This window comes from Gossypium raimondii, chromosome 10, assembly GCF_025698545.1.
Source record: "Gossypium raimondii isolate GPD5lz chromosome 10, ASM2569854v1, whole genome shotgun sequence".
Classification (NCBI taxonomy): domain Eukaryota; kingdom Viridiplantae; phylum Streptophyta; class Magnoliopsida; order Malvales; family Malvaceae; genus Gossypium; species Gossypium raimondii.
This window is the reverse complement of record NC_068574.1, coordinates 60,667,650-60,679,564: the sequence shown is the minus strand read 5'-3', so window position 1 is coordinate 60,679,564 and position 11,915 is coordinate 60,667,650. Positions and strand designations below refer to the sequence as shown.

At 35.7% G+C, this 11,915-nt stretch overlaps 1 protein-coding gene across 1 annotated transcript; it reads right to left on the bottom strand.

The window, feature by feature from the left end:
* Positions 1 to 6,136: 6,136 nt before the first annotated feature.
* LOC128034037 (disease resistance-like protein DSC1) lies at positions 6,137 to 10,483 on the bottom strand. Its single transcript, XM_052622572.1, has 4 exons — positions 10,005 to 10,483; positions 8,837 to 9,914; positions 7,717 to 8,019; positions 6,137 to 7,393 (listed from the first exon to the last, which is right to left on the bottom strand). Exons 1-4 carry the CDS (start codon positions 10,481 to 10,483, stop codon positions 6,137 to 6,139), a joined length of 3,117 nt encoding a protein of 1,038 aa, XP_052478532.1.
* Positions 10,484 to 11,915: the final 1,432 nt, after the last annotated feature.

The following is an 11,915-nucleotide window of genomic DNA, read 5'->3' as shown; positions in this document are numbered from 1 at the left end:
TTTAGTTCATAATCTTGAATAGAAACATCTCAAAGTTAGGATAACCATAAGACATAAAGAAACTCAATAAAATTTCGAAAGAAATGAAATGGAGATTTTCGATCTTAAGGGAGATCCGCTTTTGAGTTGATTCCAATAGTGTTCTTCGAGTGTTTTCTTCGATCTTCTTTGATTTCCCCTTTATGTATTCTTCTAATTGGTATTTATAGAATTTAGAATGCTCAGAAAGCCTAAAAATTAGGTTTTTTCGCGTATTTGGAAAGCAATGTGCAATATCGACATGGGCTAGCACATGGGCGTGAGGCCAGCCCGTGTGAAAATGCCCAGACCGTGTGGATCCTGAAAACAGTTCTATTTGTCTGATTCTGGCTCGTTTTTCACTCCTTTCACTCTCAAATGCTCTCCTAAGTATAAAAACATGAATTTAAAGGATGAAGAGCATCAAATTCACTAATTTGCATAATTAATCATCTAAAAACGCATTAAGAATGAGATTAAAATATGTTACTTTTATAACTTATCAAAAATATAAAGCACAAATTCCTACATCAACATAAAAGCATATATAGGTTATAAGAAAAACCAATCTCACACACAACCAATCCTTCTAATTACGTATTCACCAACTTTTACAGGAAACATGAAATATAAATCAACGGAATCGTTGAAGGAAAATTCAGCTGAGTGTTAAGATGATTAAATTTTTACTTACTGCCTATGCCATGAGCACCAATGCTAGACACTAAACGATGAAGTCCACCAATGATCCTATGAATCAATAAACCAGCCAATAACTAGTCAACCGACTGTCAAAAATAATGAAGTATAATCTTAATATCTGTACTGACAATGGCAGAAAAAAGAATGTAATATGGAAAATTAAATGAAACCCACTTACCTATGCAACCGGAGGTCTTAGGTTTTTTTTTGTTTAAGTGGGCTTACGCCTTTTACGTAGTGCGATGGGGTCAGGAATATCTTCTTCCACATAAGATACATCCTTGCTCATCTCTTCAATGTTGCACATTTCTTGATCTTCATCCGATGCATCACTGCTCGTCTCATCAATCTGATCTTCATCGGATGCCTCACTGCTCGTCTCATCAATCTGATCTTCATCCACATAAAATTCGTGAACACCGCATTTCTTCACTTTTATATCATCAAACCGATCTTCAACCCAACTGTTGTAACCTTTTATGTAGAACTCGAACGATGCCTCCTCGTAATCTTTGTCTTTTTTAACCATCTTGTCATTAAACAGAATGTTAAGTTTAGTTCCCATGCAAAGGTGGCCATGCACGACATGCAAAGGTGGTCATGCTCGAAAAAATAGCGAAGCGGTGGTGCCATGGTGTGCAAAGAATCAAGTTTGAAGTCGCCAATCCACTTGCTTTTTAGTTCCATTTCGATTGTTTTGTAATCTAGTTCATGTTGAACTAAGTAGGTAAATGTTTTGATATTGATTGACTGAAAAGTCAGCAATGCAAGTTGTACAAGCTAATCTTGTAAGTTTCAATGCAAATTAGTGGAGTTAGGTAGTTGATTAGGTGATTACTTGTTTGTTTTACTTGTTGACCAAAATATGTAATGGCTTAATGCCTTGTTGTGTGTTAATGAAAAATATCAGTTCATTTTTCATTCAATCTTCTTCTCTCTTTTCTGTTATTCACTAGCTAGTTTCATTTTTCTGTTTTTGCTTCTGAGTTTGTTTCTTCACCAAGGCTCGAGGCTTGCTATTCAAGCAAGATACAAAACAGCCTGTTATTGTCTCTTTGTTCCAACAATTGGTATCTAGAGCTTCATTCTTAGTGGACCTGTTGTATTAAACTAAGAAAGTGAATGTCTTCCTCAAGTTTTTCACCAGCCCCACAGGTCTTCAATGGAGATGGCTTCCACATATGGTGGTCAAGATGAAGACTTACCTGCAGCCTTTGATCGTGGGAAGTTGTTAACACAGATCTTGAGCCAAGACCACCGAGGGCTAATCCCACAAGAGCTCGATAAAGCGAGATCTTGATGAGAGGACCAAAAGGCATAAAGCCATGTCTCGCATCCAGAATCGTGTATCGATGTCATCTTCACGAATTATGGCTGTGAGACTCCAAAACAGCTGGGATAAGCTTAAAGAGGAGTTTCAAGGCTTTGAAAGAACAAGGCAACAGCAGACTATTAAATTTGAGAAGGATTTGAGAATCAAGATGAAGGAAGAAGAAACAAGAAGCAAGATGCATGTAATCATAGCAATGGTTAACGAGATAAGGCTCCTTGGTGAGCACTTTGATGAGGCAAGAATTGTGGAAAAGGTCCTCTCCACTTTGCCTGAGAGATATGAGGCCAAGATATCCTCCTTAGAGGACTCAAGAGACCTTGCTACTATCTCTTTGACTGAGCTAATCAACACTTTCTATGCTCAGGAACAAAGGAGAGCTAGCAGAGCTGAAGATCACCAGGAAGGTGCATTCAATGCCAAGGCCAGAGAAGCCTCGAGCTTCAATGCTCCAAGAGGCAAAAGGCCTTGGAAAAATAGGCCTAAGACTAATACTGCAAGGAGTAAAGACCAGCCCTGCAGACATTGCAAGAAGCCAGGTCATCCAGAAGACAGATGCTGGTTTAGGCCAGATGCAGTATGCCAACACTGCAAGAAGAAGGGCCATGTTGAAAGGGTCTGTAAAAACAGGAGTAAGCCAAGGCAGAATCAATTTCAGCAGTCAAAGGTTGAAGCTCGAGTAGCTGAGGACAATAGTGACCAAGAAGAACAGGTCTTTGCTGTTTCCTGCTTAGCTGTTGAGAAGAAATGCTCAAAAGGCTGGTTGTTGGACAGTGGTTGCACTAACCACATGTCACCAGATGCCTCCTTGTTTAAAACCTTGGACAGAAGTTATAAAATCAAGGTCAAGGTTGGAAATGGTCAGTTTATAAGGACTGAAGGAAGAGGAGAAGTGCTGGTATGTACTCCCACAGGCAACAAGATCATTCCAAATGTCTTTGTTGGTGCAGAGATTGATGAAACCTTCTCAACAGTAGCTCAACCGCCGAGAAAGGTTATTCATTGTGTTCAAGGACAAACAATGCCACATTATCGATCCAAGTGGATCAACCTTTATATGATACCACAATGACCGATAAATGCTTTGAGGTTCACTGGCAAATGACTCAAACTCAGCATACACAGCCTCTGTTGATGATTCCAAGCTTTGGCATCAAAGGCTTGGACATGCCAACTTCAGATCAATGGCTCGAATGGCCAAAGAGGGCTTGGCAGAGAACTTCACCAGCTCAGTGGAGCATGATGATGTATGTGAAGTTTGCTACATGGGGAAACAGGCAAGACTGCCATTTCCTACAAATTCAGCTTGGAGAGCTACTGAAAGACTGCAGCTGGTGCACTCTGATGTATGTGGTCTGATGAGGACTGAATCACTCAGCAAAAACAGGTATTTCATCCTCTTCATTGATGATCTTACAAGGTTTTGCTGGATTTTCTTCTTAAAACACAAGTCTGAGGTAGCTCAAGTGTTTGTGAAGTTTAAAACTGCTGAGAGATGTAAACAGTTGCAAGTCAAATCGATAAGGATGCATAATGGCACTGAGTACACTTCACTCGATTTCAAGCCATTTGCAATGATGTTGGTATCAAACATCACTTTCAAATGTCTATACACCTCAGCAGAATGGGGTAGTGAAAGAAAGAACGAAGCTTCGATGGATATGGCGGATGTCTCTGTTTGAAAAGAAGCGCCAAGACCATGTGGGTGAGGCAAGAACACGCTTATTTACCTTGAGCAGGCTTCCTACCAAAGCTCTTGCATCCGAGACACCTTTCGAGGCTTGGTTCAGTTTCAAGCCTTCCTTGGCACATCTGAAGGTGTTTGGTTGCCTGTGTTATGCACAAATACAGCAAAGAAAGAGAGACAAGCTCTCTAAAAGGGCTCAACCAGTGTTCTAACAGCTACATTTCACCAAGAAGGGCTACAGGTTCGGATCCCTTGACAAACAAAGTCCAGTGAGCGAGATGTCATCTTTGATGAAAAGCCTGCTGGAATTGGGAGAAAAATGAGCCAGAAGCAGTTTCAGAAGACCTAGTGCCTAATCAAGCTGAACTTGAGCAGCTAGGACCTGAAATGGATGTTGATGATGTGCTCGTGAGAGGCACAAGGCCCTAGATGATATTTATGAAAGGGCACAGTTGTAATAGCGTAACCTAGCAGTTTGAAGAGGCCGAGGCGATGAAGGTCGGAAACTAGCTATGGTCAATGAAATCAACATGATTGAGAAGAACCGGACATGGGAGCTAGTTGATAAACTCTGAAAAAAAGACCATTGGAGTAAAATGGGTCTATCGAGTAAAATGAAGGCGATGGCGATCGAACAAGCTAAAAGCCGTGCTTGTTGTCAAAGGATTTAGCCAAAGGTATGGTCGGACTACCGGAGACATTTGCACCAAGAGCTGTGCTTGACACGCTTAGAATGATAGTTGCCTTGGCTGCTCAACATAAGTGGACCATTCATCAGCTTGATGTTAAGTCTGCATTTCTTAATGGTTTCCTGGAAGAAGAGATCTACATCGAAGCGACCTCAAGGATTTGTGATCACGGCAAAGAACACATGGTGTCTGGTGAAAAAGGCTTTATATGGCTCGAACAGCTCCTCGAGCCCTGGTATGCTCGAATTGACTCTTACTTGCTCGGTTTGGAATTTGAGAGAAGTCCCAGTGAACCAACACCGTATGTGAAGAAGAACCAAGTGAAACTCACTTATCCGTCACTCTATGTTGATGATTTATTGGTAAGCTGGAGGAGATAGAAGAATGCTAGAAGATTTCAAAAGAAAATGATGGAAATGTTTGAAATGTCCGATTTAGGCAGAATGAACTACTTCCTTGGAATGGAAGTGAAGCAAACAGAAAAGGGAATCTTTCTTAGTCAGAGTTCTTTTACTATGAAGATCCTGGATAAGTTCTCTATGAAGAACTGCAAGCCAACAAGCACACCAATGGCTGTTGGAGTGAAGCTTTCGAGGCAAGGGAGTGGTGAACCAATTTGCGAGACTATGTACAAGAGTCTCATTGGTAGTCTGTTGTATTTGACTGCAACAAGACCCGATATCATGTTTCTTTGTTAGTGTGCTATCGAGATACATGAATTGTGCAATGATCAGCACTTTCAAGCAGCTAAAAGAGTGCTAAGATACATCAAAGGCACCATTGATCATGGTGTATTGTTCAAAAGGGCTGAAAACATGAAGCTGATAGGCTATGTTGATAGTGACTGGGCTGGATCGAGTGATGACATGAGGAGCACATCCGGATATGCATTTAGTCTTGGCTCAGGCATGTTTTGCTGGAGTTCTAAGAAACAAAGTCAGGTGGCACAATCAACAGCAGAAGCTGAATATGTTGCTGCTGCATCTGCTGTGAATCAAGCCATATGGCTTAGAAAAATCTTGGCTGATTTAAACCAAAACCAAAAGGAGGCAACAGAGATTTATTGTGACAACAAATCATTGTTGCAATTGCAAAAAATCCCATTTTTCATGGTAGAACCAAGCACTTCAATATTAAGTTGCATGTTATAAGGGAGATGGAACAAGCTCATGAAATCGAGCTGATTCATTGCAATTCAGAAGTGCAAATTGCTGATATCTTCACAAAGGCACTCAATGTGTCTAAATTTGTTAAATTCAAAAGGGAATTAGGTGTTACTAGCATGGAAACTAAGGAGGAGTGTTAAGTTTAGTTCCCATGCAAAGGTGGCCATGCACGACATGCAAAGGTGGTCATGCTCGAAGAAATAGCAGCAAGCAGTGGTGCCATGGTGTGCAAAGAATCAAGTTTGAAGTCGCCAATCCACTTGCTGCTTTTTAGTTCCATTTCGATTGTTTTGTAATCTAGTTCATGTTGAACTAAGTAGGTAAATGTTTTGATATTGATTGATGAAAAGTCAAGAATGCAAGTTGTACAAGCTAATCTTGTAAGTTTCAATGCAAATTAGTGGAGTTAGGTAGTTGATTAGGTGATTACTTGTTTGTTTTACTTGTTGACCGAAATATGTAATGGCTTAATGCCTTGTTGTGTGTTAATGAAAAATATCAGCTCATTTTTCATTCAATCTTCTTCTCTCTTTTCTGTTATTCACTAGCTAGTTTCATTTTTCTGTTTTTGCTTCTGAGTTTGTTTCTTCACCAAGGCTCGAGGCTTGCTATTCAAGCAAGATACAAAACAGCCTGTTATTGTCTCTTTGTTCCAACACAGAATCAACACGTGCTCACCATTGCACTCAAAGACTGACTCAAAATCTAGAACCCGACGATCAGACCACTTCGTTTTGAACTTTTCATTACCACCACTGGTGGCTTTCAATTGGTATTCACAGATACGTTCAATATATTCATAGCGACTGCAGTTTGTGAGATCGGCCACTAGGAAGATAGCAAAAGCCAAGAATCGACCCCCAATACGCCAATTTGGGGCTATCTTCAAATTTATTGAAGAATTCAAACTCTGAAACTCAAACTTATTTGCTGAAATTTCATTTCCTGGGAAACAGAAAAACAACCTTTGTGACTCACAACCAGATTCCCATAACGATATCCATCTCTCTACTTGGGCTCCAACTTTGAACATGGCAGTCTCCTCAATGTTATCAATTGAATCTTTATTCAAATTGAAGCAATCAGAGAATATCATGAAAATTTCATTAGGTACCTCAAATCGATTTCGATCTATGAAGGTTACTTTTTCTAATGATGTGCAGCCATGTGCTTCCAAGTAGCTTAGATTTGGTGGAACCTCTGAGAGTAATTTAAGCTTATGACAATAATTCATTTTCAAATGTTCAAGGTTTTCAAACCTTATGAATGTGGCCACATCAACTGTTGTGATACTTGTGCCGCTCAAATCTGAGAGCGTAAGACTACTTTGACAGTCAAAACGCGATGGTACTTCTTCAATTTCAGTATCAGCTAAGCGTAAGTGTTGTAAATTTATCGGGATTTCTGGGAATTCAGCGATTGAGCTATAACTAAGATCCAACAGCCAAAGGTGTTCCAACTTTGAAATACGGGTTGATACATTTTTGACCATCGTGTCTCTCAAATTCAACACTTCAAGTCTAGTGAGATGCTCAATTGAATCGGGTACTTCTTCTACTCCAGTTTCACCTAAATCTAGATAAGAAATGTTTTTTGGGAGCTCGAGAAACTCCTTGAGACTACGACATTTGTGAAGGGTAATTGAAGCTAGAGATGCCAAATGATTCAAGCAAGGAAGTTCAACCAAACTTTCACATTCTCTACATTCAATGTCTTCAAGGTTGATGGCTCCTAATAGTTTCGGGAACTTCCTTAAATTCTTGCAACCATTAAGGACAATTGTCCTCAAATTAACAAGATCCTGTGCAGTGAAAATATAAAATAGCTATATTATTTCTATGCACCATCCACATACAATGAGCTGAATCAAAAATGAAAAGGAAAAATAATTATAAAAACATTAATAAAATAAAAATTTATATTTGATGTATTTTCAGTATAATTCCACCTAGCATTAATAGATCAACACATGTTTCCTTTAAAAATAAAAAAAAAATATCTTTTATATTTACTCGTAAAATGTTTTAATAAGATGCCTTCATACGATTTACCGACACATCAATTAGAATCCTTTTTATCTATTAAAAAAAAGTTATTGGATGAGCAAAGTATGAAAAAATATACCTGATGATCATCGTCATCCCAAAGTTGTTCCATGTTGCCATCTGATAACCCCAATATAACAAGATTCTTTGGATTAAAACTTAATAAATTTCTGAAAGGGTAATAACGCCACCAAAGATACCTTAACTCATTAGGAAGAGATACATTATCATGTTCGTCTGCAAGTAGCTTCTTGTCAGTGTTACGTGAATAGAAGTTAAGATATTTAAGATTAAGCATGTTCCCAACCGTAGAAGGATGTAATCGTAGCACATGTTTGATTTGAGACATGTCTAACTCTATTCCTTCAATTGATTCAGTCCCCTAATAAGAAAATATATATTATGAAGCATATGTATAGACAAATTTATAGTTTTTCTATTAAATTACTCATAAAAAATGTAATTATATTAAGAAAAACTTAGACTAATTGTGCATATCTTTTATTTACATGAACATTTAGATATATATAGTGCTTAATTTTATTTTGCTTTTTAAAGCGATACATTAGATATTTAACTAACCTAATAAAATGATAGATCCTTGAGTGGATTCTATGTTATACCTTAACTCATTAGGAAATGTCTTTCTTACTCCATGTTCAAACCTTCCATAAATATATAGAAGATGAAATATCTAAGTTTATACATGTTCTGAAAAATAGTAGGACATAATCGTATGTTATCAATTTGAGACATGTCTAAGTTTATCCTTTAAATTGATTCAACCCCATAATAATAATATATATCAAGTATCAATAAAAATATAAAAATATTATATTATTTTGTTTTTAAAGCAATGAATTAGATATTTAACTAAGATTTATACCCTAAGACATTGATCATATCATACGAAGACATCTTATTAAAAATCATAGAAGTAAGGATTTTGTATTTGATAAACTAACAAAGCACAATTCATATACTATGAATGAAGAAGATGATGATGACACATAATTAAAAATAAATTTACTTAGATCTTTTAAAATCTAATTATCTTATCATATGATTCATTGATAATGTATTGTGCATCAAATTGAACTCTAAAAATAAGTACGATTGACTAAATTTGTTAATAGGCAACAACACATATTTAATTTAATCATGAAAAAAAAAAGAATATACCAACAATTAGCACTTACCTTATTATATCTGAGTACCTTATCCACATCCTTAGGATCCCATAATCTACTACGCATTCCGATGCTTTTAGATTCTTGGCGAACAATGTCTTTGGCCATCTCTTCAAGCATATCATGCACAGAAATGTGTTCAACTGGTGAGATGTCAAGTAGGCATTTGTCGATCAAGTTACTTATTCCACACACTGCACCCTTATAACAACTACTTAGAATATTTTCTGCTTCTTCCTTAGATATCCATTTAAAAAAACATGCTATGTCAAGAAATATATTCTTTTCTAGTTCCTCCAACCCATCAAAACTTCTCTTCAAAATCTGTAAAATTTTTGGTTGCCCATATTCCTTTAACTTCTCCACCTCACATTCCCAATCTTTTTTAGTCTTCGTATACAATTTAGAACCCAAAACTTTAAGAGCCAGTGGGTTGCCTTGGGCGTACTTTACAAACTTGTTCGATAAATCTCGAAAATCAACAGAAGGATTCAACAACTTGAATGCAAACGTAGAAAATAGTTGAAGAGAGTCATTCTCATTTAACTTCTTTACCTCGTATATTTTGTCAGCCCCTCCATTCTTAAGTACTTGTCTATCTCTAGATGTTATAATGATTTTACTCCCATCACCAAAATATTTGACACCCATAAAATCTATTTGGTCTGGGTCATTAACATCATCAAGGACAACAATCACTCTTTTGTTATTGAGCCTCTCTATTAAAGGGAAACCTATAGAAAGGGTGCCTATGTGGATTTTTTGGTTTAATAGTTCAGAAAGAAATTCATTTCGTAAAGATTCTATCCCTTGTTTTTCTGATTTCTGACTAACATTTAGGAGAAAACAATGATCTTTAAACTTTGGAAACGCTTCTTTATATACAGCATCAGCAAGGGTAGTTTTGCCTATACCACCCATTCCCCATAGTCCTATTACACGACTGTCTTCTTGCTCAATCAACCTCAAAATTGTATCTTTTTGATCATCTATTCCAATAAATTCTTCAGAAGCACTTCCGAACTTGCTGTTCATCAACTTTTTTATAACATATTCAACAATATCCTTAATGTACTCGGTTTCAGGTCTAGCAAATAACCAAAATAAAAATATAATTATATATAAATTCTAAAACAAAGATAAACCAAATATAGAAAGATGAAAAATGTATAGTTACCTATCGAATTTGCCTCCTTCTATACGCCACCCTTTTAATTTACCAACTTCAACAAAGGCGGCTTGCCATTGCTGTACTTGATCTAGCTTTTCTGATTCATGGACATCAAAGGAGGTTTTGAATCTCCCAGCAAGATTCCGTACATCAGAAGGATCAACATGATAAAAGATGGGAAGAACAATATGTCCTTCAGTATCCTTGCGGTCCATGATGTCAGAGAGTTCAGCCAAGCATGATTTTGAAGAAGCATAGTTGACAGACAAAACGATGATTGAAAGGTTTGAGGTTGCAATTGCTTGAGAAAGTGCTAGTGAAAGTTGGTCCCCTTTTTCAAGTGTATCTTCATCGAAGAAAACATTGACTCCTGTGTCTTTCAAAGCTTTCAGAAGATGGCTGGTAAAATTAAGGCGCGTGTCTTCTCCTCTAAAGCTCAAGAAAACTTGATGCTTCATTTGACGAGAAGACGAAGAAGACGCCATGAAAGAGTTTAGATTGTGTGATTGAAGCAAAGGATAGATTGTGTGACTGAGGCAAAAGACAGACTTTTCTTCATTTATTTTGGTAGCTTTGAAGAAAATACCAAAAGATTGAATGTGTTATCTTCGACACACTGGATTTTTCTTTCATCATTGTTTTTTACATTGGATTTTTGTTGTTTTTCGTAAAACTGAAAATAATACAACAAAGCTAAATGTAATTTTCTTCGATACAAATAATGAAAAGGCATTGTTTTTTTCCCGATACAATTAATTAAGATAACGTGTTATCATCTCTTTGTTTATAGGTATTAAAATAAAATTGATTAAAAAACTAATACAAATTTATGTTTTAATATTTGAATGAGCTGCCATTTAATACCACTCAATTATAAGAGATTTTATTTTCATCATACAATCACTAACCTTTTGAAATTTGATTTCTGGCTCACTCTTCCATTTAATCATTATCATTTTTGTTTGTATGGTACATTTTATCAATTTGGTTTTAGCCCTCAATGTTGATATGTTCTAATTCAAAACAAAAAAATCAAATTACAAATTTAAAAAATTAAAATTTAAAATTTAAAAAACCAACATTAATTATAAGTACCAAGTTGGGAGGAGATGCCAAGCCTAGGAGCCACATGAGTATTTAAATCATAAATTCATTATAATTTTTGAAAGGCTAAAATTGTTATTGTGCTAATAAAAAAGCCACGTCAGCCTTACATTAATGATTTAGCGACTAATTAATTGACAAAAAATCAAATTTAAAAATATTAGTGACTAAATTGAAATTGATTATAATTGGATTACCAAAATTTTAAAAAGAAAAACTGTCTTAATTGAGTGACTATTTATGTATGAAATGAATCAATTTTAACAATAGAATGAAAAAAAATGTTTTTGATTAAGTTAAATATTTTATAATTCCCATAATTAAGTGGCTATTTGTGTACCCAAACAAATACCGTTTCCTTCTATAATCTCTAATCAAGTAATTAATTTAAGTGACAAAGCAATTGGTTTGATAATAATAAGTAGATCAAATTTGCGTAATAAAAAATGGATGGATGGGTCATTACTTACACTAAGAAAATTATTAGTGGTTGGACATGACGAAATTTGAATTGAATGTTATTTATTAAAATTGTAAAATTTTAATACAAAATTTAATAAATTATGATATATCATTTTGGATCATTAAAAAACTAAATGTAGAAACATACTTGAATCTATCAATATGTTGTAATCTTTAAATATTGTGGTTTTAATCTTCTAAATTTAGGCATTAATATTTTAGGGTAGATAATTCGATTTTTTTAGAAATAAGATGTTAAAAAGTTACGTATATGTATTTTGAAGTTTATAACTTAATATATAACGTTTGTACATTAACTTTATTTGAAGATACGTTTAAAATGTTCATCAA

Coding starts and splice junctions, on each gene's coding strand:
- LOC128034037 (XM_052622572.1), bottom strand. CDS start 10,483: ATGGCGTCTTCTTCGTCTTCTCGTCAAATGAAGCATCAAGTTTTCTTG. Junction 9,915..10,004: donor GAAGGAGGCAAATTCGATAG/GTAACTATACAT, acceptor GTTATTTGCTAG/ACCTGAAACCGAGTACATTA. Junction 8,020..8,836: donor AGGTACTCAGATATAATAAG/GTAAGTGCTAAT, acceptor TTTTCTTATTAG/GGGACTGAATCAATTGAAGG.